The sequence below is a fragment of the Hypanus sabinus genome, chromosome 6, assembly GCF_030144855.1.
Source record: "Hypanus sabinus isolate sHypSab1 chromosome 6, sHypSab1.hap1, whole genome shotgun sequence".
Taxonomy (NCBI): Eukaryota; Metazoa; Chordata; class Chondrichthyes; order Myliobatiformes; family Dasyatidae; genus Hypanus; species Hypanus sabinus.
In genome coordinates, this window is record NC_082711.1 from 3,909,703 (window position 1) to 3,934,944 (window position 25,242).

The window sequence follows — 25,242 nt, forward strand, 5'->3', positions numbered from 1 at the left end:
CTCTCTGGCCCAGCAGCACCGTGATGAACTGGCTTGGTGCCAGTGTCACCATGGCTCAGTGCCAAGGTCAAAGGCAGCTCCCAGCTCTGGGAGCACACTCAGGGAGTTCTCCTTTCATAGTCAAGGAGCACCATAGCACAGAAATACCCTTCGGCCTGTCTAGTCCATGCCACTCGACCGAGGTAGCATAACACTATTTCAGAGCCAGTGACCCAGGTTCCATTCTCACTGTAAGGAACTCAACTGTTCTCACCAAGACCACGTGGGTTTCCTCCGGGTGCTCCAGTTTCCTCCCACAATCCAAAGACGCAAGGGTTAGCAGGTTAATCGGTCACGTAGGTGCAATTTCGTGGCACAGGCCTGTTGGGTGCTACGCTGTAGCTGTAGATCGAAGGAACAGGAGTTGTACCATTGACGTGCAGCCAGACCATGGCCCCCTTTCCCCTCCCATCCTAGTATTCAAACATTTGTTCAATGTTGCATTCAAACATTTCCCCTCATGTTCCCCTTCAACATTTCATCTTTCACTAACCCATGACCTCGAGCTCTAGTCTTACAAACCTCAGTGGAAAAAGCCTGCTTGCATTTACCCTATCTATATCCCTCATAATTCTGTATAACTATCAAATCTTCCCTCATTCTCTGCTCCAGGGAACAAAATTCAAAGTACGTGTATTATCAAAGTAAGTATACATTATAAGACTTGAGATCTGTCTCCTAGCAGGCAGCTGTGAAACAAAGAAACCCAGAAGAACCTATATAAAATAAGACCATCAGACACCCAACGTGTAGAGTAAAAAACCCACAAACAAGTAGTGTTTCTGAACTGAAGCCCACAAGAGAGTCCCAGAGCTCAGCGCGGAGCCGAGTCAACTTGGTGGAGCAGCGATCTGAAACGGTCCCTCGCCTCGGGCCCACCAGCACGTAAATCGATGTCCAAACATTGGGTTCAATCGCCTCGAAATGCTCTGGGGTCTGGATCCCAACCCCTCGATTCAGGCTGTACCAACTCTTTCTACTCGGCCTGATGCTTAAATCTCCGTCCAAACATTGGATCCAATCATCTCGGTACGGTCTGGGGCCTGCGCCCTACCACCTTGTTCAGCCTAATGGATTAAACCATTCCCTGACAACATCCTTGGAAATTTTCTCTGAATGCTTTCAGTCAATCTGCTGAGATCAGCAATGACTCACAGGGAGCTAAAGGAAAACTGCAGAATTCTGAGTTCTTCCAGCTTGATATCAAAAACTCAGTTAAATATGTAATGGAAAAAGACAGCAGAAAAAATAGAGGTACTGTTGATGGGTTCATTGCCAATTCTGAAATCTGATGAAGAGGGGAAGAAGCTGTCCCTGAAACATTAAGTGTGTGTCTTCAGGCTCCTGTATCTCCCTGATGGAGAAATGAGAAGAGGACATGTCCTTGGTGATGGGGGGAGGGTTGTCCTGAATGATGCATTCTGCCTCTTTGTGCAAAGTGACAGACGCTGGAATTTGGAATAGATACCAGACTGCTTGTGGGCCAGATGCAACCAGCCCCCCCACTCTACCCACTCGCTCCAACACCCGTGCCCCTCCATCCTCAGTGCATTCACCAGCTTAGGGTAATTGCACAGTGTCCCATCACCCACTCCCAGAGTCAGACACAGAGTGAAACTCCCTCCACACCGTCCCATCAAAAACTCCCGGGGTCAGACACAGAGTGAAACTCCCTCCACACTGTCCCATCACACACTCCCGGGGTCAGACACAGAGTGAAACTCCCTCCACACCATCCCATCGCACACTCCCGGGATCAGAGGCAGAGTGAAACTCCCTCCACAGTGTCCCATCGCACACTCCCAGGGTCAGACACAGAGTGAATCTCCCTCCACACTGTCCCATCACACACTCCCGGGGTCAGACACCGAGTGAAGCTCCCTCCACACTGTCCCATCACACACTCCCGGGGTCAGACACAGAGTGAAGCTCCCTCCACACTGTCTCATCACACACTCCCGGGGTCAGACACAGAGTGAATCTTCCTCCACACCGTCCCATCGCACACTCCCGGGGTCAGACGCAGAGTGAAGCTCCCTGCACACCATTCCATCACACACTCCCGGGGTCTGACACAGAGTGAAACTCCCTCCTCACCATCCCATCACACACTCCCAGGGTCAGACACAGAGTGAATCTCCCTCCACACTGTCCCATCACACACTCCCGGGGTCAGACACAGAGTGAAACTCCCCCCTCACCGTCCCATCACACACTCCCGGGGTCAGACACAGAGTGAAACTCCCTCCTCACCATCCCATCGCGCACTCCCGGAGTCAGACGCAGAGTGAAACTCCCTCCACACTGTCCCATCGCACACTCCCAGGGTCAGACACAGAGTGAATCTCCCTCCACACCATTCCATCACACACTGGAGGAGTGAAGATTCCCATACATGGCCCCATCAGTGCATTAGCTTGTTTACAACACATGGCCAACAGCTGTGGCTTCACTTACTGGGGAAGGAACCATTGTGTCTGGAAGTTGTTTTGCTGGACCCTCTTGAAAAAGAATCAGATCTTGTTTAAAGTCACTCGCTTATCTTTGTGGCAACAATGCCTTGCGTTACATAATACAATTACTGAGAGTTAAAGAAGAAATATACATAAACAGATCATGGAAAAAGAGATTAAATAGTGTTGGCAGTCTATTCAGCAATCTCATGGCAGAGGGGAAGAAATGTTCCCCAAGTGTTGAGCTGGGTCTTGCTCCCCAGCGGGAAGCGAACGTGCCCCAGTGCTGCACGCTTTGCTGGGGCATTCTCACTTCACACTGTTCTCGGTCCTGGGGAGGGTTGTGCCTGAGGTGGAGTCCCTCACTGCAGGTTCAGCCACAGCCTTGATTCAGCACAAGAGGTTCTGCAGATGCTGGAAATCTGAATCCTTCTGACTTCTGCCACCGCTCTTTCCAGTCCCAAAGAAGGGTCTCAGCCCAAAACTTCGACTCTTAATTAATTTCCAGAGACATTGCCTGACCATCTGAGTTCCTCCAGCATTTTAGAACAGAGAGCAGGAACGGACCCTTCGGCCCACAATGCTGTACTGTTATTAGTGATTGAATAACCAATCTCTTCTGCTGACACAGTGTCCGTATCCTTCGTGTGCCTATCTAAACATCTCTTAGAAATCTCTAATGTATCTGCCTCTACCTCCACCCCAGGCAACTCATTCCAGACACCCATCAAAAACGCCCCTCCCATTTCTTGTGAAATTACCCCCTCTCATTTTAAATGCATCCCTCTGGTATTAGATATTTCCATATAACCATATAACAATCACAGCACGGAAACAGGCCATCTCGGCCCTCCTAGTCCGTGCCGAACTCTTAATCTCACATAGTCCCACCTACCCGCACTCAGCCCATAACCCTCCACTCCTTTCCTGTCCATATACCTATCCAATTTTACCTTAAATGACACAACTGAACTGGCCTTTACCCTGGGGAGAAAGATATTGTCTGCCTACTCCATCTAAGCCTCTCATAATCTTACCAATGTCTACCAGCAACCCCTCAATCTCCGACACTCCAGAAAAACAACCTAACTCTGTCCAGCCTCTAGGTACAGCACGCACCCTGTAATCCAGGCAGCATCCTGGTAAAGCTCTTCTGCACCCTCTCCAAATCCTCGACATCCTTCCTACGATCGGGCAGCCAGAGCTGTCCGCAACATTCCGCGTGCTGCCCAGCCTGAGCTTTGCAAAGCTGGAACATAACTGAAAATCTGAGAGGTGTGGCAGATGCTGAAATCCCAGCAACACACAGGAAATGCCGGAGGAACTCAGCAGGCCAGGCAGCATCGATGGGAAAGAGTACAGTCGACGTTTTGGACTGAGAGAGAGGGAAAGGGAAGGATGCCAGAATGAAAAGGTGGGGGCAGGGAAAGGAGGTGATAGGTGAGGCCCGGTGCTGGGAAAGGTTAAGGGCTGGAAAAGCAGGAATCTAATAGGGGAGGAGAGTGGATCATGGCGGATGGGGAGGAGAAGGGGCACCAGGGGGAGGTGACAGGCAGGTGGGGAGAATAGGACAGGAAAGATGTTCTGACTGATGAAGGAAAGCAGGCTGTTTGTGTTCTAACCACCCTAATGACTTTCAGGGAGTTACGAATATTTGATGTGATGACTCAGTGACTTCTGGCTCACTGATCCAGGAAGTGGAGGGGTAGGGGCATCATCTCTGAAGGTGATTACTACCTCTCACAGTGCCTCAGTACGAGGCCAGGCTTGTGGTGCTGGTGTGAACCTGCAGTATTCAATACCCTCCGGCTGTTGCCGATGATTGCACACACCCTGCTGTTCAGCTGCTGTCAGGCCCAATGCTTCTGGGTGCACAGCACGGTCCCACAGTCTGACCAGATCTGTACCGGTCAAGCAGAGAGTGTCACCCCCCTGAATCTTTGCTGTGGGAACTTCCATCTATCTACCTATTCATCCATCTATACTTAAGATCTAAATCTCTATTTAAGAGCCTCCTGGACTGATGCACAGAGCTATAGAGAGCTACAGGTAAGGAAATTCTAGGCAATTTCTAGAGTAGGTTACATGGTCGGCACAAGATTGTGGGCCATGATCTATAGATTTCTATGTTCTATGTTAACCCCGAATTAACTGTAAGCCAATTGCAGAACAATTTACAATGACTAGTTAACCTTCCCTGTACATCTTTGGAGCGTGGGAGGAAACTGGAGCTCGTGGGGAAACCTGATGAGGACACCTGCATCGAACTCCGATGCCTCAAGTTGTCCCCGATGGCTATGCACTACCAAGTACACTGCCCACAGTAGCACGTTAACACATCCTTTCGATGTTTAACATTCGCTTTGTCTGTCACACGTACATCGAAATAGTGAAATGTGTTGTTTGCATCAGCAACCCAGACAGTCTGAGGATGCAAGTTTCACAATGCTTCCAGCATCAGCAAAGTGCATCCACGGTTTATTAACCCCAGCCCGCAGGATGTGGGAGGAAACCAGAGTACCCGGAGGAAATCCACGCGGTCACGGCAGAGTGTACAAATTCCTTAGAGACGGCAGCAGGAATTGGACTGGGTCGCTGGTGCTGACAATGGCTGTGCTCAGCCACTGTGCTACCATGTTGCCCTAACCAACACAGAACACGATGTTTGCTGAGTTCCTTCAGAACCAGCCTCAGATGCCAGAGACACGGAGATTGACCCTGCAGCCCGGCTGATCCATACTGAGCACGATGTCTCCCTGAGCCAGTCCCATTTGGCCACATTTCACCCATTAACTTCTTTATCAGGGGTTCACAACCCCTTGCTTGATGGTATTGGTCCATGGCATAAAAATGGTTGGGAAACGTCATTCTAAACCTTTCCTATCCATGTACAACTACCTTTTAAATGTTGTTAATGTACCTGCTTGAACCAGTTCTCTGGCAGCTCATTCCATACACTGATCCCTCTAGGTGAAGAAATTGCCCCTCTTATTCCTAAGAACAGTACGGTAGGTTAGCTGGTTAACACAATGTGTCATAGAGCCCAAAATTGGTATTCAATTCTTACCAAGTATCCAGATCCAAAGTACATTTATTATCAAAGAATGTTACACCTTGAGATTTGTCTGCTTACAGGCAGCCATAAAGCAAGAAACCCAATTTTAAAAAGAACATAAAAGACAGAAAAAGCACAGATCACACAAGCAATAGAAACAAATGACAGTATTCCAAACCAGCAGGTTACTACCACCGTCTGTCAGGACCTTCTCCCCGTGATCACGTGGGTTTCCTCCCACACGGGTTCGGGTTGGTAAGTTGTGGGCATGCAATGTTTGTGCCTGAACCATAGTGACACTTGCAGGCTGCCCCCAACACATCCTCGGACTGTGTTGGTCACTGACGCAATCGAAGCATTTCACTATATGGTTCATCATCGTTCTGTGTTATGTCACATGACGTGGGCCATCATGGGCTTTCCATCTCCATGAATGCTCTTGGCTAATTTTTCTGCAGAAGTGGTTTGCCATTGCCTTCTTCTGGACAGTGTCTTTACAAGACGGGTGACCCCAGCCATTATCAATACTCTTCAGAGGTTGTCTGCCTGGTGTTGGTGGTCACATGACCAGGACTTGTGATATACACCGGCTGCTCATACGACCATCCACCTGCTCCCACAGCCCCACATGACCCTGACCAGTGGGCTAAATGGGTGCTACACCTTGCCCATGGGTGGCCTGCGGGTTAGCAGAGGGAAGGAACGCCTCACGCCCGCTTTGATAAAGACGTATCTCCACCCCAGCACCCAATGTTTCGATATATGTGTGACAAGTGAAACGAATGACTCTAACCTTTCCCATCCTTGTATCTGTCCAAGTACATTTTAGATATACAATCGTAGCTACGTCAAACCCTGTCTGGCAGCTTGTTCCGCATATCTACCAGCCTCTGGGTGTAAAAAGCAGCCCTCAGGTCCCATTCTCCTCTCACTCGGGGGTAGCATTACACTGAGCACATCACTATTACAGCTCAGCGTGTTGGAGGTCAGAGGTCAATCCCGCAGTCCTCTGTAAGAAAGTTTGTATCTTCGTCCTGTGTGCATGTGGATTTCCTCCGAGTGCTGCCGTTTCCTCCCACACTCCAAAGGTGTACCGGTTAGTTGGTGTGGTGAACTACATATACCTGTCTGGACACGCCCCCTGCTGACTGATCCTGTGGCTCCTCCCACAGACCCCTGTATAAAGGCGATCAAGGCCTGAGCCCGGCCTCTCAGTCTCCAGGATGTAGTATGGTGGTCAACCAATGCTTGTTCCTTCTTCCAGTCAATAAAAGCCGATATCTCGCCTTACATTTCAGAGTGAGTTGGTGATGGTAAATTGGCCTGTGATTAGCCCAGGGTTAACTGGGTGTTGCTGAGCAGTGTGACTCGTTAGGCCAGAAGGGTCTGTTTCATGTTGTATCTCCGAATCAGTTCACACTGTGGACCCCTACCGTTTACCATAAACCAAAGGCTGCAAATAATTAATTATTTCACTGACCCTGTGCTCATGTTTCCCCAGCCCTGAGAATGTGCATTCACCCGGCCTGTGCCTCTCCTGATTCCATATGTAATCTATTTAGAGATACCACACGGTCACAGGCCTTTCCAGCCCAAAGAGCCTGCACAGCCCAGTTACACCCATCAGACCAATCAGCCGACTCCCCATATTCTGGTGATGTGGGAGGAAACCCACGTGGTCACTGGAGAAACTGACACACTGAACTTGGACCCAGGTCACTGGCTCTGCACTACACTAGGCCAGCAGGCTGTGCCATCCTCAGTACTGAGATTTCTACCCTGGGTGAGAGGGCCTGACTCTCCCCTGTCCCCTCAGTACTGAGATTTCTACCCCGGGTGAGAGGGCCAGACTCTCCCCTGTCCCCTCAGTACTGAGATTTCTACCCTGGGTGAGGGGGCCTGACTCTCCCCTGTCCCCTCAGTACTGAGATTTCTACCCTGGGTGAGGGGGCCGGACTCTCCCCTGTCCCCTCAGTACTGAGATTTCTACCCTGGGTGAGGGGGCCTGACTCTCCCCTGTCCCCTCAGTACTGAGATTTCTACCCTGGGTGAGAGGGCCTGACTCTCCCCTGTCCCCTCAGTACTGAGATTTCTACCCCGGGTGAGAGGGCCGGACTCTCCCCTGTCCCCTCAGTACTGAGATTTCTACCCCGGGTGAGAGGGCCTGACTCTCCCCTGTCCCCTCAGTACTGAGATTTCTACCCTGGGTGAGAGGGCCGGACTCTCCCCTGTCCCCTCAGTACTGAGATTTCTACCCTGGGTGACTCTCCCCTGTCCCCTCAGTACTGAGATTTCTACCCTGGGTGAGAGGGCCTGACTCTCCCCTGTCCCCTCAATACTGAGATTTCTACCCCGGGTGAGAGGGCCTGACTCTCCCCTGTCCCCTCAGTACTGAGATTTCTACCCTGGGTGAGAGGGCCTGACTCTCCCCTGTCCCCTCAGTACTGAGATTTCTACCCCGGGTGAGAGGGCCTGACTCTCCCCTGTCCCCTCAGTACTGAGATTTCTACCCTGGGTGAGAGGGCCTGACTCTCCCCTGTCCCCTCAGTACTGAGATTTCTACCCTGGGTGAGGGGGCCGGACTCTCCCCTGTCCCCTCAGTACTGAGATTTCTACCCTGGGTGAGGGGGCCGGACACTCCCCTGTCTCCTCAGTACTGAGATTTCTACCCTGGGTGAGGGGGCCGGACTCTCCCCTGTCCCCTCAGTACTGAGATTTCTACCCCGGGTGAGGGGGCCGGACACTCCCCTGTCTCCTCAGTACTGAGATTTCTACCCTGGGTGAGGGGGCCGGACTCTCCCCTGTCCCCTCAGTACTGAGATTTCTACCCCGGGTGAGGGGGCCTGACTCTCCCCTGTCCCCTCAGTACTGAGATTTCTACCCCGGGTGAGAGGGCCTGACTCTCCCCTGTCCCCTCAGTACTGAGATTTCTACCCCGGGTGAGAGGGCCTGACTCTCCCCTGTCCCCTCAGTACTGAGATTTCTACCCTGGGTGAGGGGGCCGGACTCTCCCCTGTCCCCTCAGTACTGAGATTTCTACCCTGGGTGAGGGGGCCGGACTCTCCCCTGTCCCCTCAGTACTGAGATTTCTACCCTGGGTGAGAGGGCCTGACTCTCCCCTGTCCCCTCAGTACTGAGATTTCTACCCCGGGTGAGAGGGCCTGACTCTCCCCTGTCTCCTCAGTACTGAGATTTCTACCCTGGGTGAGGGGGCCGGACTCTCCCCTGTCCCCTCAGTACTGAGATTTCTACCCCGGGTGAGGGGGCCGGACACTCCCCTGTCTCCTCAGTACTGAGATTTCTACCCCGGGTGAGGGGGCCGGACTCTCCCCTGTCCCCTCAGTACTGAGATTTCTACCCCGGGTGAGAGGGCCGGACTCTCCCCTGTCCCCTCAGTACTGAGATTTCTACCCCGGGTGAGAGGGCCTGACTCTCCCCTGTTCAGGATTGTTTAATGTCGTTTTCTGTACACAAGAGTAAAGGAGATTGTAACTCTGGATCAAATGCAGCAGAAAAAATCATATGAAGAGCACTATCATAAAAACTGCATGAAGTATAAATAGATAAGATAGCTTTGATGTCGCGATCGTTACATCAGTTTGTGGGCAGGGAGCTCTGCTAAGGTTGCTCTCCCGTTTCCCTCCACAGGGTGTCAAGAAACCCTTCTCAGAAGTGATCAGAGCCAACATTGGGGATGCACATGCCATGGGTCAGAAACCCATCACCTTCATCCGACAGGTAAGGGGGCAGGTGTCTGTGGGGGCTGGGGTGATCCTCTGAGGGGTCAGGGCCTATGTCACTGTGACCACAAGCTTTGGCTGGATGTGACACTATGTCATCCCTGAGTCCGAGCCCTACGGTGGACCAGCACGGTCAGCTGCTGAGTCACAGCCTGCCACTGAATTTCTGACCCTCCTCCCCCCTGTTCCCTTCCTTCTGCCCACAACTAAGTCTGTTACTGCTCCCTGTGGTCAGGACCTCAGTTACCCGAGGGGGGCAGACTTGAGTGGGGCACCAACACAGAGGGCCAGAGTCACCTCTACCTCCTGAGGAGACTGAGGTCCTTTGGAGTCTGCAGGCTTGTTGTCTGCAGTACAATCTATGCAGTAGTGAGCTCGAGCAATGGTATTTTTGAGGTAACTTATTTTTTATTCTTTGGACTTCTTTTCTAATATTTATATTTATATATCTGTGTAGTTGTAATGCTACTGTGACACAGTAATTTCCATGGGATCAATAAAGTATCTATCTATCTATTTCCTCCCCATCTCCCCGTTGTCTCCACCCTCTCCAACTCACCTCCTACCCCCTTCCTACCCATCTCCCCTCATACACCACATTTCCTCGCCTCCTCCACCCTCCCCTCCCCGACTAGTCCCTCATTCCTCCACATACCTCCATCTCTTCCCCCCTCCCTGTCTGCTTCCTCTTCCCATCCCTCCCTCCTGATCTTCTCTCCCCTCCCCTTCCCCTTTCTTCCTTTCCCCCTCTTCTCCTACCAATATCCCCTCCCCCCCACCCATTCCACCCTGTCTTCTCCCCTCCCCTTCCTCCTCTCCTCCCTCTCCTTACCATCTTCTAGTCCTCCTCCCACCCTCCCCCATCTCCACCTTTCTCTCCTCCTCCTTCTCTTCCCCCAGTTTCCTCTCCCTTCTTACTCCGTCTCCTTCCCATCTCTCCAAACATCCCCCACCCCACCTGGATCATTGCTCCAATGAGGGAGGGTGGGGACTGACTGCCTCTCTCGCCCCCACAGGTCCTGGCCATCTGCACCTACCCTCAGCTCCTGTGTGACTCTGATCTGCCTGAAGATGCCAAGTCAAGGGCGAGGAGAATCCTCAACAGCTGTGGGGGAAAGAGCCTAGGTGAGGGGGCCGGGCCTCACTGGAGTGGTGGGTTGGTGCACAGGGTCCCACAAAGGTTCCCATTCTATAGACACAAATAACCGGGGAGGTGGGGGCTGGTGTCACAGCCAATTCCATTGCCTCCCAATCTACCCATGGTGTGAATCCCACCTCCCTTTCACCCTGTATCTACCTCCTCAACACCACTCCCTACAACTCACCCCTCACTCCCTGGACTCAGAACCCCCTACCCAAACTCCTCACTGTCAATTGCAGGCTCCCTGTTGGTCAGGGATGACCATGGATGTTCTGTTCTAGCTATCTAGCTTGATACACAGGCTGACCAGTACGACATGGAGAGCAAGCTCCCCCTCTCCACGCAGGAACGGCAGAGACGGAAAGAGCAGCATCACCGGAGTTGTCCGTCAGCACTGAACTCAATGCCGTGATGCTTGGCGTTTACTCCGCAAGCCTCCCCCATGCGCAGGTGCAGAGGTTTGAGATCAGAGCTTCCCTTCTGCTGAGTGAGCACCGAAGCACAATTCAGGAGCTCCATCTGTCCAAAGCAACTGTTTAAGGCACCAGTTACCTGACTTTGCCCCTTCTCCTGTCAGTAGAAATGATTCCATTTCTATTAAGCCGCACATGAAGGCCAGGGAGCTGAACTTGCTGGTCAGAAGCTTCCTGAGGCCCATGCTGTTGGGAACTTGTCCCCACTACCTCCCCTGGCTATGGTAACCTTCAGGAGCCGCCGGACCCCAACAACTATGCTATCTCTTCTCTCTCTATTCCTCAGCTTCTGCTTGGGAACTGTGTGTTGAAGTTGGGTCATTGTGTTGAGGAGTCTCTGTCTCTTTCCCTGGAAAGAAGGAGACTGAGAGGTGATCTGAAGGAGCTGTATCAGACCATGAGTGGCAGAAACAGCCAGCTCCACCATGGACGGTCCCAAGCCTGGCTGTGAAAGGAGGAGGGTTGGGCATGGGGCTAGCAACCCATTCTGTAAACCCCAGCGCTACAGAAACACCAGCAGAAGCTCTGAAGACCTTATCACCTAGGATCATAAGGTGGGCTATACATGGGGCCAACTTGAAATATGGCCCTGGACCAAGAACTCTGGCGAGCTGCTGTCAGTGTCCTGTGCCCCAGTAGCCGACACTTGCAGTCTGCCCCCTGCACAACCTCAGCTGTGTTGGTTGACTTATTTCACTGGATGTGTGGGAAATAAATTAATCTGAATCTACATTAACAACATTTAAACAATTCTTGGACGGGTACATGGATAGGATATAGAGCATAGATCAGTCTAGCACAGGAACAGGCCCCCTAGACCATGACGTTATGCCAAACCAGTTCAATTAGTAATCAAATGGTTAACTAAACTAATCTCTTCTGCCAACACAATATCCTTCCATTTCTCTCTTATTCATGTGTCTATCTTAACAGCTCTTAAGAGTCCCTGATGGATCTGCCTCCACTCTCTGTGTTTAAAAGAATCTTAGCCCTCACATCTCCTTCCATGTGAACCCCTCACCTTAAATGCCTGCCCTCTGGCACTGGAAAATTCAACCCTGGGATAAAAATACTGTCTCTGTGTCTCTCGTAGTCTCATACACCTCCAGCCTGTCTCCCCTCAATTCCCACCACCCCAGAGAACACAACCCAAGTTTGTCCGACCTCTCAGGGCAGCTCATGCCCTCTAATCCAGGCAGCATCCTGGTGAACCTCTTCTGCTCCCTCTCCAAAGCCTCGACATCCTTCCTATAGTGGGGTGACCAGAACTGTTTGCGATACCGCAGAGAGGAAGTATTCAGAGAGCTATTGGCCAAATGCTGGTGATTGGGACAAGTTTGGGAGATGGGAGTCTCAGTTAGCGTGGGCCAGATGCCCAATCTTTTGTCTCTGAGCCTCCCACTTCTCCTGGATTGATGCATCATCGCCTCTTCCCCTTCCAACCTTCTGAGCATCCCCCCCCACCCTTCTGCTTCCTCAACCCTTGTCCCCACCCTGCTTACCGACGGCGCAGGAATTGAACTGTGAACTCCAGCACCCCAAGCAGCACTAGCCTTGCACTAACCACTACACTACCATGTGACGGTGTGCTGGGCTCCTGTCCTGCTCTCTTCCATCCCTGTGGGTGCCAGGAGGGGGTGGAGCGGCACGTTCAAGAGGAGGCGGAGTTTTCAACTCAAGGTGGGGTGGAGAGGTCACCGGGTGCCAAGGTCTTTGAATGCTGAGGTTCCTGGGGTCACATCTCACAGGTGCCTACTCCGCAAGCCAGGGCATCGAGGTCATTCGGCAGAGTGTGGCCAAGTACATCGAGAGACGGGACGGCGGGACCCCATCAAACCCAGACAACATCTTCCTCTCAACGGGGGCCAGTGATGCCATCGTGGTAAGTCCAGACCAGCTCTCATCTGTTATTGCCGATGTCTGCGCACAGTTCTTTCCGTATGGCGGTACATCGAGGTGGTTCACACAAAAACAGAATGCAGAATAAAGTGTCACAGTTACTGAGGAAGTGCAGTAAGTGAGATTTGGCCCAACATACTGATCCAAAGGAGGCATAACTGTGGTTCTGCTTCATTAGGAGTCTGAGCAGATTCGGTACGTCACCAAAGGCGCCCACATATTTCTAGATGCACATGGAGAGCTTTCTAACTGGCAGCATCACTGTCTGGTGTGGAGGGGCCACTCCAGAGGATCAGAAAAAGCTGCAGAAAGTTGTAAACTTCGTCATCTCCATCAAGAGCTCTGGCCTCCCCAGTATCCAGGACACCTTCAAAAAGCGATGCCTGAGAAAGGCAACATCCATCATTAAGTCCCCCATCACCCAGGATGTGTCCTCTTCTCATTGCTACCATCAAGAGGATATACAAGAGTGATAGAGAAATACAGCACAGAAACACACTCTCACCACCCTCTGAGTGAAGAAGCTTCCCACCATGTTCCCCTTAAACTTTTCATCTTTCACCCCTAACCCATGACCTCTGGTTGTAATCCCACCCAGCCTCAGTGGAAAAAACCTGCTTACATTTGTCCTACATACACCCACATAATTCTGTATATCTCTCTCAAATCTCCTCTCAATCTTCTATGTTCTAGGGAATTCAGTTGATTCAATCTTTTCTTATAGCTCAGGTCTTCCAGACCTGCCAACATCCTTGTAAAATTTCACTGTACTCTTTCAGCCACTGTAAGACCTACCCTGGCCGGTCCTGTTGAAGTGCAAAACCTCACACTGTCTGCGTTACATTCCATCTGATGCAGATCCCTCAGAACAGCCTTCCTCACTGTCCACTACACCCCAAACTTAGTGTCATCTGCAAATCTGCTGATCCTTTTAACCACGTCATCATCCAGATCACTGACAAACAACAATGAACCAGGCACCAATCTCTGCTGCACTCCACTAGTCACAGGCCCCCTGTCAGAGAGACAACCACCTACAACCACTCTTTGGCTTCTCCCACAACGCCAATGTCTAATCCAATTTACTACCTCATCTTGAATGCCGAGTGATTGCACCTTTTTGAACAACTTCCCATACGGCTCCTTGTCTAATGCCTCACTAAATTCCATGCAGACAACATCCTCTGCCTTGCCTCCGTCTAATTTCCTGGTAACTTCCTCAAACTCTCAGACAGGACCTATCAAGCACAAAGACAAACATGTCCTGCTCTGTAATCTGCAGATGAAGTTGATGCGGCTTTGCCTCACTCTGTGCCCATCTCCTGAGTAAATACAGATGTAAAGAATGCATTGAAGATCTCCACCACCTGTTATGACTCCTCACGTGGATTACCATTCTCGGCTTCCATAGGACCAATTTTGCCCCTTGCAATCCTTTTGCTTTTTAACATTTCTGTGGAATCCCTTAGGATTCTCCTTCACCTTGTCGGCTAGAACAACTTCATGTCTTCTTCTAGCCCTCCTGATTTCTTTCTTAAGTGTTCTCTTGCATTTCTTGTACTCCATAAGCACCCCATTTGTTCCTACCTGCCTCTATCTGCCATACACCTCCATTTTTATATTAACCAGGGCCTCAATATCTCTTGAAAACCAAGTTTCCCCACGCTTGATATCTTTACCTTTTATTCTGACATGCACGGACACGCTTTTCACTTTTAAAGGCCTCCCACTTATCAAGTACACTTTTCTCAGAAAACAACCTATCCCAATCTGCACTGGCCAGATAATTTCTGACACAATCAAAACTGGCCTTACACCAATTTAGAATTGCAGCCTGTGGATCAGATCTATCTTTTCTACATGTTTACTTTGAAACTACTGGCATTATGATCACTGGATGCAAAGTGTTCCCCGACACAAGCTTCTGCCACCTGCCCTGTCTCGTTCCCTGAAAGCAGATCCAGTATCACACGCTCTCTCGTTGGGACTTCTCCGTACTGATGAGGAAAACTTTCCTGAACACATTTGACAAACTCTATCCCATCTAGTCCTTTTACAGTATGGGATTCCCAGTCAATATGTGGAAAGTTAAAATCACCTACTGTAACAACCTGCTGGAGGAACTCAGCAGGCGAGCAACATCTACAGAAAAGAGTACAGTTGACGTCTCGGCCCGAAGCATCGACTATACTTTTTTTTATAGATGTTGTCTGGCCTGCTGAGATCCCCCAGCATTTTGTGTGTTTTGTTTGGATTTCCAGCATCTGCAGATTTTCTCTTGTTTGTACTATCACAACCTTATGTTTCTTGCTACAATCTGTGATCCCTTTACAGATTTGTTGCTCTAAATCCCTCGGACAGTTGGGTGGTCAGTAACATAGCCCCATTAACACTGTCTACCTTTCGTTTTACTCAGTTCTACTCATAATGCCTCACTAGAAAAATTCTCCAGTCTGTCCTGACGGAGCACTGCTGTGATTTTTCCTGTCTGGTAATGTCATCCTTCCCCCCTAATCCCTCCTGTTGTCACGTCTAAAACAATGGAACCCCAGATCATTGAGCTGCCAGTCCAGCCCCTCCTGCAACCACGTCTCAGTAATGGTTACAATATCATAATTCCTGGAGCTGATCCAAGCCCTGAGCTCATCCGCCTTCCCTACGATAACTCTTGGGTACCTCATACCTCATCGAATGAGCTACCATGTAACTAGTAGAGTGGATAGGGGGAGCCAGTGGATGTGGTATATTTTGATTTTCAAAAGGCTTTTGACAAGGTCCCACACAGGAGATTAGTGTGCAAACTTAAAGCACACAGTATGGGGGTATGGTATTGATGTGGATAGAGAATTGGTTGGCAGACAGAAAGTAAAGAGTGGGAGTAAATGGGTCCTTTTCAGAATGGCAGGCAGTGACTAGTGGGGTACCACAAGGCTCAGTGCTGGGACCCCAGTTGTTTACAATATATATTAATGATTTAGACGAGGGAATTAAATGCAGCATCTCCAAGTTTGTGGATGACAGGAAGCTGGGTGGCGGTGTTAGCTGTGAGGAGGATGCTAGGAGGATGCAGAGTGACTTGGATAGGTTAGGTGAGTGGGCAAATTCATGGCAGATGCAATTTAATGTGGATAAATGTGAGGTTATCCACTTTGGTTGCGAGAACAGGAAAACAGATTATTATCTAAATGGTAGCCAATTAGGAAAAGGGGAGATGCAACGAGACCTGGGTGTCATTGTACACCAGTCATTGAAGGTGGGCATGCAGGTACAGCAGGCAGTGAAAAAGGCAAATGGTATGTTGGCATTCATAGCAAAAGAATTTGAGTACAGGAGCAGGGAGGTTCTACTGCAGTTGTACAAGGCCTTGGTGAGACTGCACCTAGAGTATTGTGTGCAGTTTTGGTCCCCTAATCTGAGGAAAGACATTCTTTCCATAGAGGGAGTACAAAGAAGGTTCACCAGATTGATTCCTGGGATGGCAGGACTTTCATATGAAGAAAGACTGGATTGACTAGGCTTATATTCACTAGAATTTAGAAGATTGAAGGGGGATCTTATTGAAACATATAAAATTCTAAAGGGATTGGACAGGCTAGATGCAGGAAGATTGTTTCTGATGTTGGGGAAGTCCAGAACGAGGGGTTACAGTTTAAGGATAAAGGGGAAGCCTTTTAGGACCGAGATGAGGAAAAACTTCTTCACACAGAGAGTGGTGAATCTGTGGAATTCTCTGCCACAGGAAACAGTTGAGGCCGGTTCATTGGCTATATTTAAGAGGAAGTTAGATATGGCCCTTGTGGCTAAAGGGATCGGGGGTATGGAGAGAAAGCAGGTACAGGGTTCTGAGTTGGATGATCATACTGAATGGCGGGGCAGACTTGAAGGGCCGAATGGCCTACTCCCACACCTATTTTCTATGTTTCTATGTATTGAAATACACGCAGCTCAGGACACCAGTCACACCACGCTCAGCCTTTTGATTCCTGACTTTGTCTGTGGTCTTACCAACATCTTTCTCCAAGAAGACTGAAGACACACACTCCTTGTTTCAGGAACAGCTTCTCCCCCTCCACCAAATGATTTCTTAATGGACAACAAACATATGAATACTACCTCTCGATTTATCTTTCCTGATTTCTGCATTGCTTATTTCATTATATTTTTATGTATCCAATATATACTTACTGTAATTTGTGGTTCTTTATTAGCTATTGCACTGTACTGCCACAGAACACCATTTCATGACACACGTCAGTGAGATTGAACCTGATGCTGGAAATCTGGAGTAGATACAGAAAATGCTGGAGGAGCTCAGCAGGTCAGGCAGCTTCTACTCCATGGCAAGCAATGAAGAGTCGACAGTTCGGGCTGAGACCCTTCATTAGTCCTGAAACGTTGTCTCTTTGTCACTTTCCACAGAGGCTGCCTGACCTGCTGTAAACTTTCTCCACACTCTTTCATCCTCTGATATTGTTGCTGTAGGCAGGTGAGCAGAACGGCAGAAATGAATCCAGATTAAGCCTCAGTAAGCATCCCAATTCCTGTACTCAACACTTTGATTTATGAAGGCCAGGGAGGGGAGGCTGGTTTTCGTGATGTGCTGAGCTGTGTGCTCCACTCTCGGGACCCACCAACTATCTCTAAAGCTCCTTTCCGAACTCTGCAATATAGCATATCAGAACCTCAGCTCTGGTGTTGACCGAGGTCTCCAGTGGTGTCTGTCGACCAATATTCCCTCGTTCACATGTGGGAGGAAAGGGTTTGATTGATCTCAGAATCAGTTTTAGTATCACCAGCATATGTCGTGACATTTGTTGACTTTGGGGCAGTGGTACAATTTAATACATAATAATAGAGAAAAGACAAATGAGTTACAGTGTGTATATCTATTAAATAGCTAAATTAAGTAAGTAGTGCAAAGATAGAATTTTTAAAGAAGTATTGAGGTAGTGTTCATGGGTACATTGTCCATTCAGAAATCAGATGGCAGAGGGGAAGAAGCCGTTCCAGAAACATTGAGTGTGTGTCTTCAGGCTCCTGAACCTCCTCCCTAATGGTAGCAATGAGAAGAGGGCATGTCCTGGGTGATAGGGGTCCTTAATGATGGACGCTGCCTTTTGAAGCATCACTCTTTGAAGATGTCCTGGATACTACAGAGGCTAGTGCCCATGATGGAACTGATTAAGTTCACAAGTCTCTGCAGCTTATTTCAACCCTGTGAAGTTACCAGGCAGTGATGCAGCCAGTTAGAATGTGTTCCACCGTACACCTGTAGAAATTTGGACTAAATTTTTAGAACTCTTGGAGTAAGTTAAAAGGTTGACACAACATTATGGGCTGAAGGATCTGTACTGCACTGTATGTTTACTAAATTCTTGCAAAATTAAATTAATCAAGTTTAATTGCCATTCAGCCATACATGAATACAGCCCAATGAAACGGCGTTCCCCCAGGCCAAGGAGCAAGTCACAGTCCCAACAGCACACAGCACGCTGCAGCCATACATGAATACAGCCCAATGAAACCGCGTTCCCCCAGGCCAAGGAGCAACCAGTACCAACAGCACACAGCACGCTGCAGCCATACATGAATACAGCCCAATGAAACCGCGTTCCCCCAGGCCAAGGAGCAACCAGTACCAACAGCACACAGTACGCTGCAGCCATACATGAATACAGCCCAATGAAACCGCGTTCCCCCATGCCAAGGAGCAAGTCACAGTCCCAACAGCACACAGCACGCTGCAGCCATATATGAATACAGCCCAATGAAACCGCGTTCCCCCAGGCCAAGGAGCAAGTCACAGTCCCAACAGCACACAGCACGCTGCAGCCATACATGAATACAGCCCAATGAAACCGCGTTCCCCCAGGCCAAGGAGCAAGTCACAGTCCCAACAGCACACAGCACGCTGCAGCCATACATGAATACAGCCCAATGAAACAGCGATCCCCCAGGCCAAGGAGCAAGTCACAGTCCCAACAGCACTCAGCACGCTGCAGCCATACATGAATACAGCCCAATGAAACCGCGTTCCCCCAGGCCAAGGAGCAAGTCACAGTCCCAACAGCACACAGCACGCTGCAGCCATACATGAATACAGCCCAATGAAACCGCGTTCCCCCAGGCCAAGGAGCAACCAGTACCAACAGCACACAGTACGCTGCAGCCATACATGAATACAGCCCAATGAAACCGCGTTCCCCCAGGCCAAGGAGCAAGTCACAGTCCCAACAGCACACAGCACGCTGCAGCCATACATGAATACAGCCCAATGAAACCGCGTTCCCCCAGGCCAAGGAGCAAGTCACAGTCCCAACAGCACACAGCACACTGCAGCCATACATGAATACAGCCCAATGAAACCGTGTTCCCCCAGGCCAAGGAGCAAGTCACAGTCCCAACAGCACACAGCACGCTGCAGCCATACATGAATACAGCCCAATGAAACAGCGATCCCCCAGGCCAAGGAGCAAGTCACAGTCCCAACAGCACACAGCACGCTGCAGCCATACATGAATACAGCCCAATGAAACCGCGTTCCCCAAGGCCAAGGAGCAACCAGTACCAACAGCACTCAGCACGCTGCAGCCATACATGAATACAGCCCAATGAAACCGCGTTCCCCCAGGCCAAGGAGCAAGTCACAGTCCCAACAGCACACAGCACGCTGCAGCCATACATGAATACAGCCCAATGAAACAGCGATCCCCCAGGCCAAGGAGCAAGTCACAGTCCCAACAGCACACAGCACGCTGCAGCCATACATGAATACAGCCCAATGAAACAGCGATCCCCCAGGCCAAGGAGCAAGTCACAGTCCCAATAGCACACAGCACGCTGCAGCCATACATGAATACAGCCCAATGAAACCGCGTTCCCCCAGGCCAAAGAGCAAGTCACAGTCCCAACAGCACACAGCACGCTGCAGCCATACATGAATACAGCCCAATGAAACCGCGTTCCCCCAGGCCAAGGAGCAACCAGTACCAACAGCACACAGCACGCTGCAGCCATACATGAATACAGCCCAATGAAACCGCGTTCCCCCAGGCCAAGGAGCAAGTCACAGTCCCAACAGCACACAGCACGCTGCAGCCATACATGAATACAGCCCAATGAAACAGCAATCCCCCAGGCCAAGGAGCAAGTCACAGTCCCAACAGCACACAGCACACTGCAGCCATACATGAATACAGCCCAATGAAACCGCGTTCCCCCAGGCCAAGGAGCAACCAGTACCAACAGCACACAGCACGCTGCAGCCATACATGAATACAGCCCAATGAAACAGCGATCCCCCAGGCCAAGGAGCAACCAGTACCAACAGCACACAGTACGCTGCAGCCATACATGAATACAGCCCAATGAAACCGCGTTCCCCCAGGCCAAGGAGCAAGTTACAGTCCCAACAGCACACAGCACGCTGCAGCCATACATGAATACAGCCCAATGAAACCGCATTCCCCCAGGCCAAGGAGCAAGTCACAGTCCCAACAGCACACAGCACGCTGCAGCCATACATGAATACAGCCCAATGAAACAGCGATCCCCCAGGCCAAGGAGCAAGTCACAGTCCCAATAGCACACAGCACGCTGCAGCCATACATGAATACAGCCCAATGAAACAGCGATCCCCCAGGCCAAGGAGCAAGTCACAGTCCCAATAGCACACAGCACGCTGCAGCCATACATGAATACAGCCCAATGAAACTGCGTTCCCCCAGGCCAAGGAGCAAGTCACAATCCCAACAGCACACAGCACGCTGCAGCCATACATGAATACAGCCCAATGAAACAGCGATCCCCCAGGCCAAGGAGCAACCAGTCCCAACAGCACACAGCACGCTGCAGCCATACATGAATACAGCCCAATGAAACTGCGTTCCCCCAGGCCAAGGAGCAAGTCACAGTCCCAACAGCACACAGCACGCTGCAGCCATACATGAATACAGCCCAATGAAACCGCGTTCCCCCAGGCCAAGGAGCAACCAGTCCCAACAGCACACAGCACGCTGCAGCCATACATGAATACAGCCCAATGAAACAGCGATCCCCCAGGCCAAGGAGCAAGTCACAGTCCCAACAGCACACAGCACGCTGCAGCCATACATGAATACAGTCCAATGAAACAGCGATCCCCCAGGCCAAGGAGCAACCAGTCCCAACAGCACACAGCATGCTGCAGCCATACATGAATACAGCCCAATGAAACAGCATTCCCCCAGGCCAAGGAGCAACCAGTCCCAACAGCACACAGCATGCTGCAGCCATACATGAATACAGCCCAATGAAACAGCGATCCCCCAGGCCAAGGAGCAAGTCACAGTCCCAACAGCACACAGCACGCTGCAGCCATACATGAATACAGCCCAATGAAACAGCGATCCCCAGGCCAAGGAGCAAGTCACAGTCCCAACAGCACACAGCACGCTGCAGCCATACATGAATACAGCCCAATGAAACCGTGTTCCCCCAGGCCAAGGAGCAAGTCACAGTCCCAACAGCACACAGCACGCTGCAGCCATACATGAATACAGCCCAATGAAACAGCGTTCCTCCAGGCCAAGGAGCAACCAGTACCAACAGCACATAAAGCATTTATAATTACAATAGCAGAAAAATATAGAGTTACAAAAACATGTTTAAAAATATATCGGCCAAGTCCCTGAGTTCCACGTTCTGTCAACTGATGGTGCATGAATGTTGTCTGAGAGCCATCCATATATGGTGGGTTGAGTTGTCTGTCTTTGTGAAATACCATTATGGTAAGGGCAAGGGTATCTCCACATCTTCAGTTCACCCTGACTCCTGTAGATCCAGTATCGGAGATGGGTACAAGAATCCCTCTGCACCATCTCCATTCTGCTTGTCCACAGCCAGCCAGTATGTACGGGCACGGAATACCCTTGCTTTGGTGGTGTGTGGCTAGCCATCTCTCTCTCTCTCTCTCTCTCTCTCTCTCTCTCTCTCTCTCTCTCTCTCTCTCTCTCTCTCTCTCCCTCCCTCTCCCTCTCCCTCTCCCTCTCCCTCTCCCCCTCCCCCTCCCCCTCCCCCTCCCCCTCCCCCTCCCCCTCCCCCTCCCCCTCCCCCTCCCCCTCCCCCTCCCCCTCCCCCTCCCCCTCCCCCTCTCCCTCTCCCTCTCCCTCTCCCTCTCTCCCCCTCCCCCTCCCTCTCTCCCCCTCCCCCTCCCTCTCTCCCCCTCTCTCCCCCTCCCTCCCCCTCCCTCCCCCTCCCTCCCCCTCCCTCCCCTTCCCTCCCCCTCTCTCCCCCTCTCCCCCTCTCTCCCCCTCTCCCCCTCTCTCCCCCTCTCTCCCCCTCTCTCTCCCTCTCCCCTCTCTCTCTCCCTCTCTCCCCCTCTCTCTCTCTCTCTCTCTCCTGAGAGGGGCCGTACTGAGGGATCTGCACTGTGGGAGGGGCCTTACTGAGGGATCTCTGTGCTGTGGGAGGGGCCATACTGAGGGATCTGCGCTGTGGGTGGGGCCGTACTGAGGGATCTCCGCACTGGGATCCCCACCCAGTGAAGCCTGACATGTTGATCTGGTCATGCCGTGCGTGAACAGGTCGATCCCACCGGCTGCAGGTGAGGAGGTGTAGCAGTGCTGGGCTCAGTGGTGCTGTGGGACTTTGACAGAGGACCAGGGAGTCTCCCCACCCCCTACGTGGCGACCATGGCAACAAATGGGCTTCCTGGCCAGTGCATGGAGTACCAGGCTCAATTAGTATTCAATTACTGAACTCTTCTATCAGACACTGACTGCCTGTGCTCACGATATGCCCTCACACCCAACATTAACCCTGTGTGGTGGGGAGCAGGGTACATTAGACCATCGGACTTTGGACATCTGGATGAGTCTGCTGCAGTTGTTACCGACTTCAGTAAAACCTGTGTGGATGAGTGTGTGCCTACAAAGACTTACTGTACATTCCCAAACCAAAAGCCGTGGATGAACCAGGAGGTCCGTTGTCTGCAGAAGGCTAGATCTGTGGCATTCAAGTCTGGCGACCCAGGTCTGTACCAGTAAATAGGTATGACTTGCGGAGGGCTATTTCAAAGAGACAAGTTCGAATGAGATTGGAGGCGACATCGGACATACAACAACTCCGGCAGGGTTTCCAAGACATTACTTCCTACAAAGCGAAACCCAATAGTATGAATGGCAGTGATGCTTCACTACCAGATGAACTCAACGCCTTCTATGCCCGTTTGAAAGGAAGAATATAACCACAGCTGTGACGATCCCTGCTGCACCCGGTGACCCTGTGATTTTCGTCTCGGAGGCCGATGTCAGGCTGTCTTTAAAGAGAGTGAACCCTCGCAAGGCTGAAGGTCCCGATGGAGTACCTGGTAAGGCTCTGAAAACCTGTTACAACCACCTGGCAGGGGTGTTCAAGGACATTTTCAACCTCTCACTGCTATGTATGGAAGATCCCACTTGCTTCAAAAAGGCAACAATTATACCAGTGCCTGAGAAAATAATATGAGCTGCCTTAATGACTATCACCCGGTACAACTCACATCAACAGTGATGAAATGCTTTGAGGGGTTGGTCATGAGTAGACTGAACTCCTGCCTCAGCAAGGACCTGGACCCGTTGCAATTTGCAATAGGTCAATCCACGGAAGGCTGCTGGACCAGACAACATCCCTGGTAGAGTGCTCAGGGGATGTGCAGACCAGCTAGCAGATGCTCTCACTGACATCTTCAACATCTCCCTGAGCAGCGCCACCATTCCAACGTGCTTCAAGGCCGCCACCATCATCCCCGTGCCGAAGAAGTCTTCAGTGTCCTGCCTAAATGACTACTGCCCCGTTAAACTCACATCCATCATCATGAAGTATTTTGAGAGGCTTGTCACGAGGCATATCAAGACCTTGCTGCCCCCCTCACTGGACCCCCTGCAGTTTGTGTATCGTCCCAAACACTCAACAGATGACGCCATTGCCACCACCCTCCACCTGGCCCTAACCCACCTGGACAAAAAAGACACATACGTTCGGATGCTGTGCATAGACTTCAGTTCAGCATTCAACACAATCATCCCTCAGAAACTGATTGGAAAGCTGAGCCTACTGGGCCTGAACACCTCCCTCTGCAACCGGATTCTAGACTTCTTGACTGGGACACTGGGAGATCGAGGCAGCATCTCCAACACCATCACACTGAGCACAGGGGCCCCCCAGAGCTGTGTGCTCAGTCCACTGCTGTTCTCTCTGCTGACCCATGACTGTGCTGTAACACACAGCTCAAACCACATCATCAAGTTCACTGATGACATGACCGTGGTGGGTCTCATCAGCAAGAACGACGAGTCAGCATACAGAGAGGAGGTGCAGCAGTTAACAGACTGGTGCAAAGCCAACAACCTGTCTCTGAATGTGAACAAAACAAAAGAGATGGTTGTTGACTTCAGGAAGGCACGGAGCGAACACTCCCTGCCGAACATCGACGGCTCCTCGGTAGAGATCGTAAAGAGCACCAAATTTCTTGGTGTTCACCTGACGGAGAATCTCACCTGGTCCCTCAACACCAGCTCCATAGCAAAGAAAGCCCAGCAGCGTCTCTACTTTCTGTGAAGACTGAGGAAAGTCCATCTCCCACTCCCCATCCTCATCACATCCTACAGGGGTTGTATTGAGAGCATCCTGAGCAGCTGCATCACTGCCTGGTTCCGAAATTGCACCATCTCGGATTGCAAGACCCTGCAGCAGGTAGTGAGGTCAGCTGAGAAGATCATCGGGGTCTCTCTTCCCGCCATCACAGACATTTACACTACACACTGCATCCGCAAAGCAAACAGCATTATGAAGGACCCCACGCACCCCTCATACAAACTCTTCTCCCTCCTGTCGTCTGGGAAAAGGCACCGAAGCATTCGGGCTCTCACGACCAGACTATGTAACAGTTTCTTCCCCAAAGCTATCAGACTCCTCAATACCCAGAGCCTGGACTGACACCTTACTGCCCTATTGTCTTGTTTATTATTTATTGTAATGCCTGCACTGTTTTGTGCACTTTATGCAGTCCTGGGTGGGTCTGTCGTCTAGTGTAGCTGTTTTTTTTTCTCTCTGTGTTGTTTTTTACATAGTTCAGTCTAGTTTTTGTAATGTGTCATGTAACACCATGGTCCTGAAAAATGTTGTCTCATTTTTACTGTGAACTGTACCAGCAGTTATGATCGAAATGACAATAAAAGTGACTTGACTTGACTTGACAACACAAGCACCTATGTCAGAATGCTGTTCATCGACTGTAGCTCAGCATTTAATGCCATCACTCTCACAGTCCTGATTGAGAAGTTGCAGAACCTGGGCCTCTATCTCCCTCTGCAATTGGATCCTCGACTTCCTAACCGGAAGACCACAATCTGTGCGGATTGGTGATAACATATCCTCCTTGCTGACAATCAACACTGGCGCACCTCAGGGGTGTGTGCTTAGC

The 25,242-nt window shown here is 50.7% G+C and overlaps 1 protein-coding gene across 4 annotated transcripts in view; it reads left to right on the plus strand.

The window, feature by feature from the left end:
- Positions 1–25,242, plus strand: part of LOC132395247 (alanine aminotransferase 2-like) — a 123,485-nt gene that overhangs the window by 50,145 nt on the left and 48,098 nt on the right. For all 4 annotated transcript variants that reach the window (XM_059971560.1, XM_059971561.1, XM_059971562.1 and 1 more), the window contains 3 exons: positions 9,196–9,285; positions 10,304–10,412; positions 12,650–12,783. In XM_059971560.1, the coding sequence (XP_059827543.1) occupies positions 9,196–9,285; positions 10,304–10,412; positions 12,650–12,783 (333 nt within the window). The remainder of the gene's footprint in view (positions 1–9,195; positions 9,286–10,303; positions 10,413–12,649; positions 12,784–25,242) is intronic.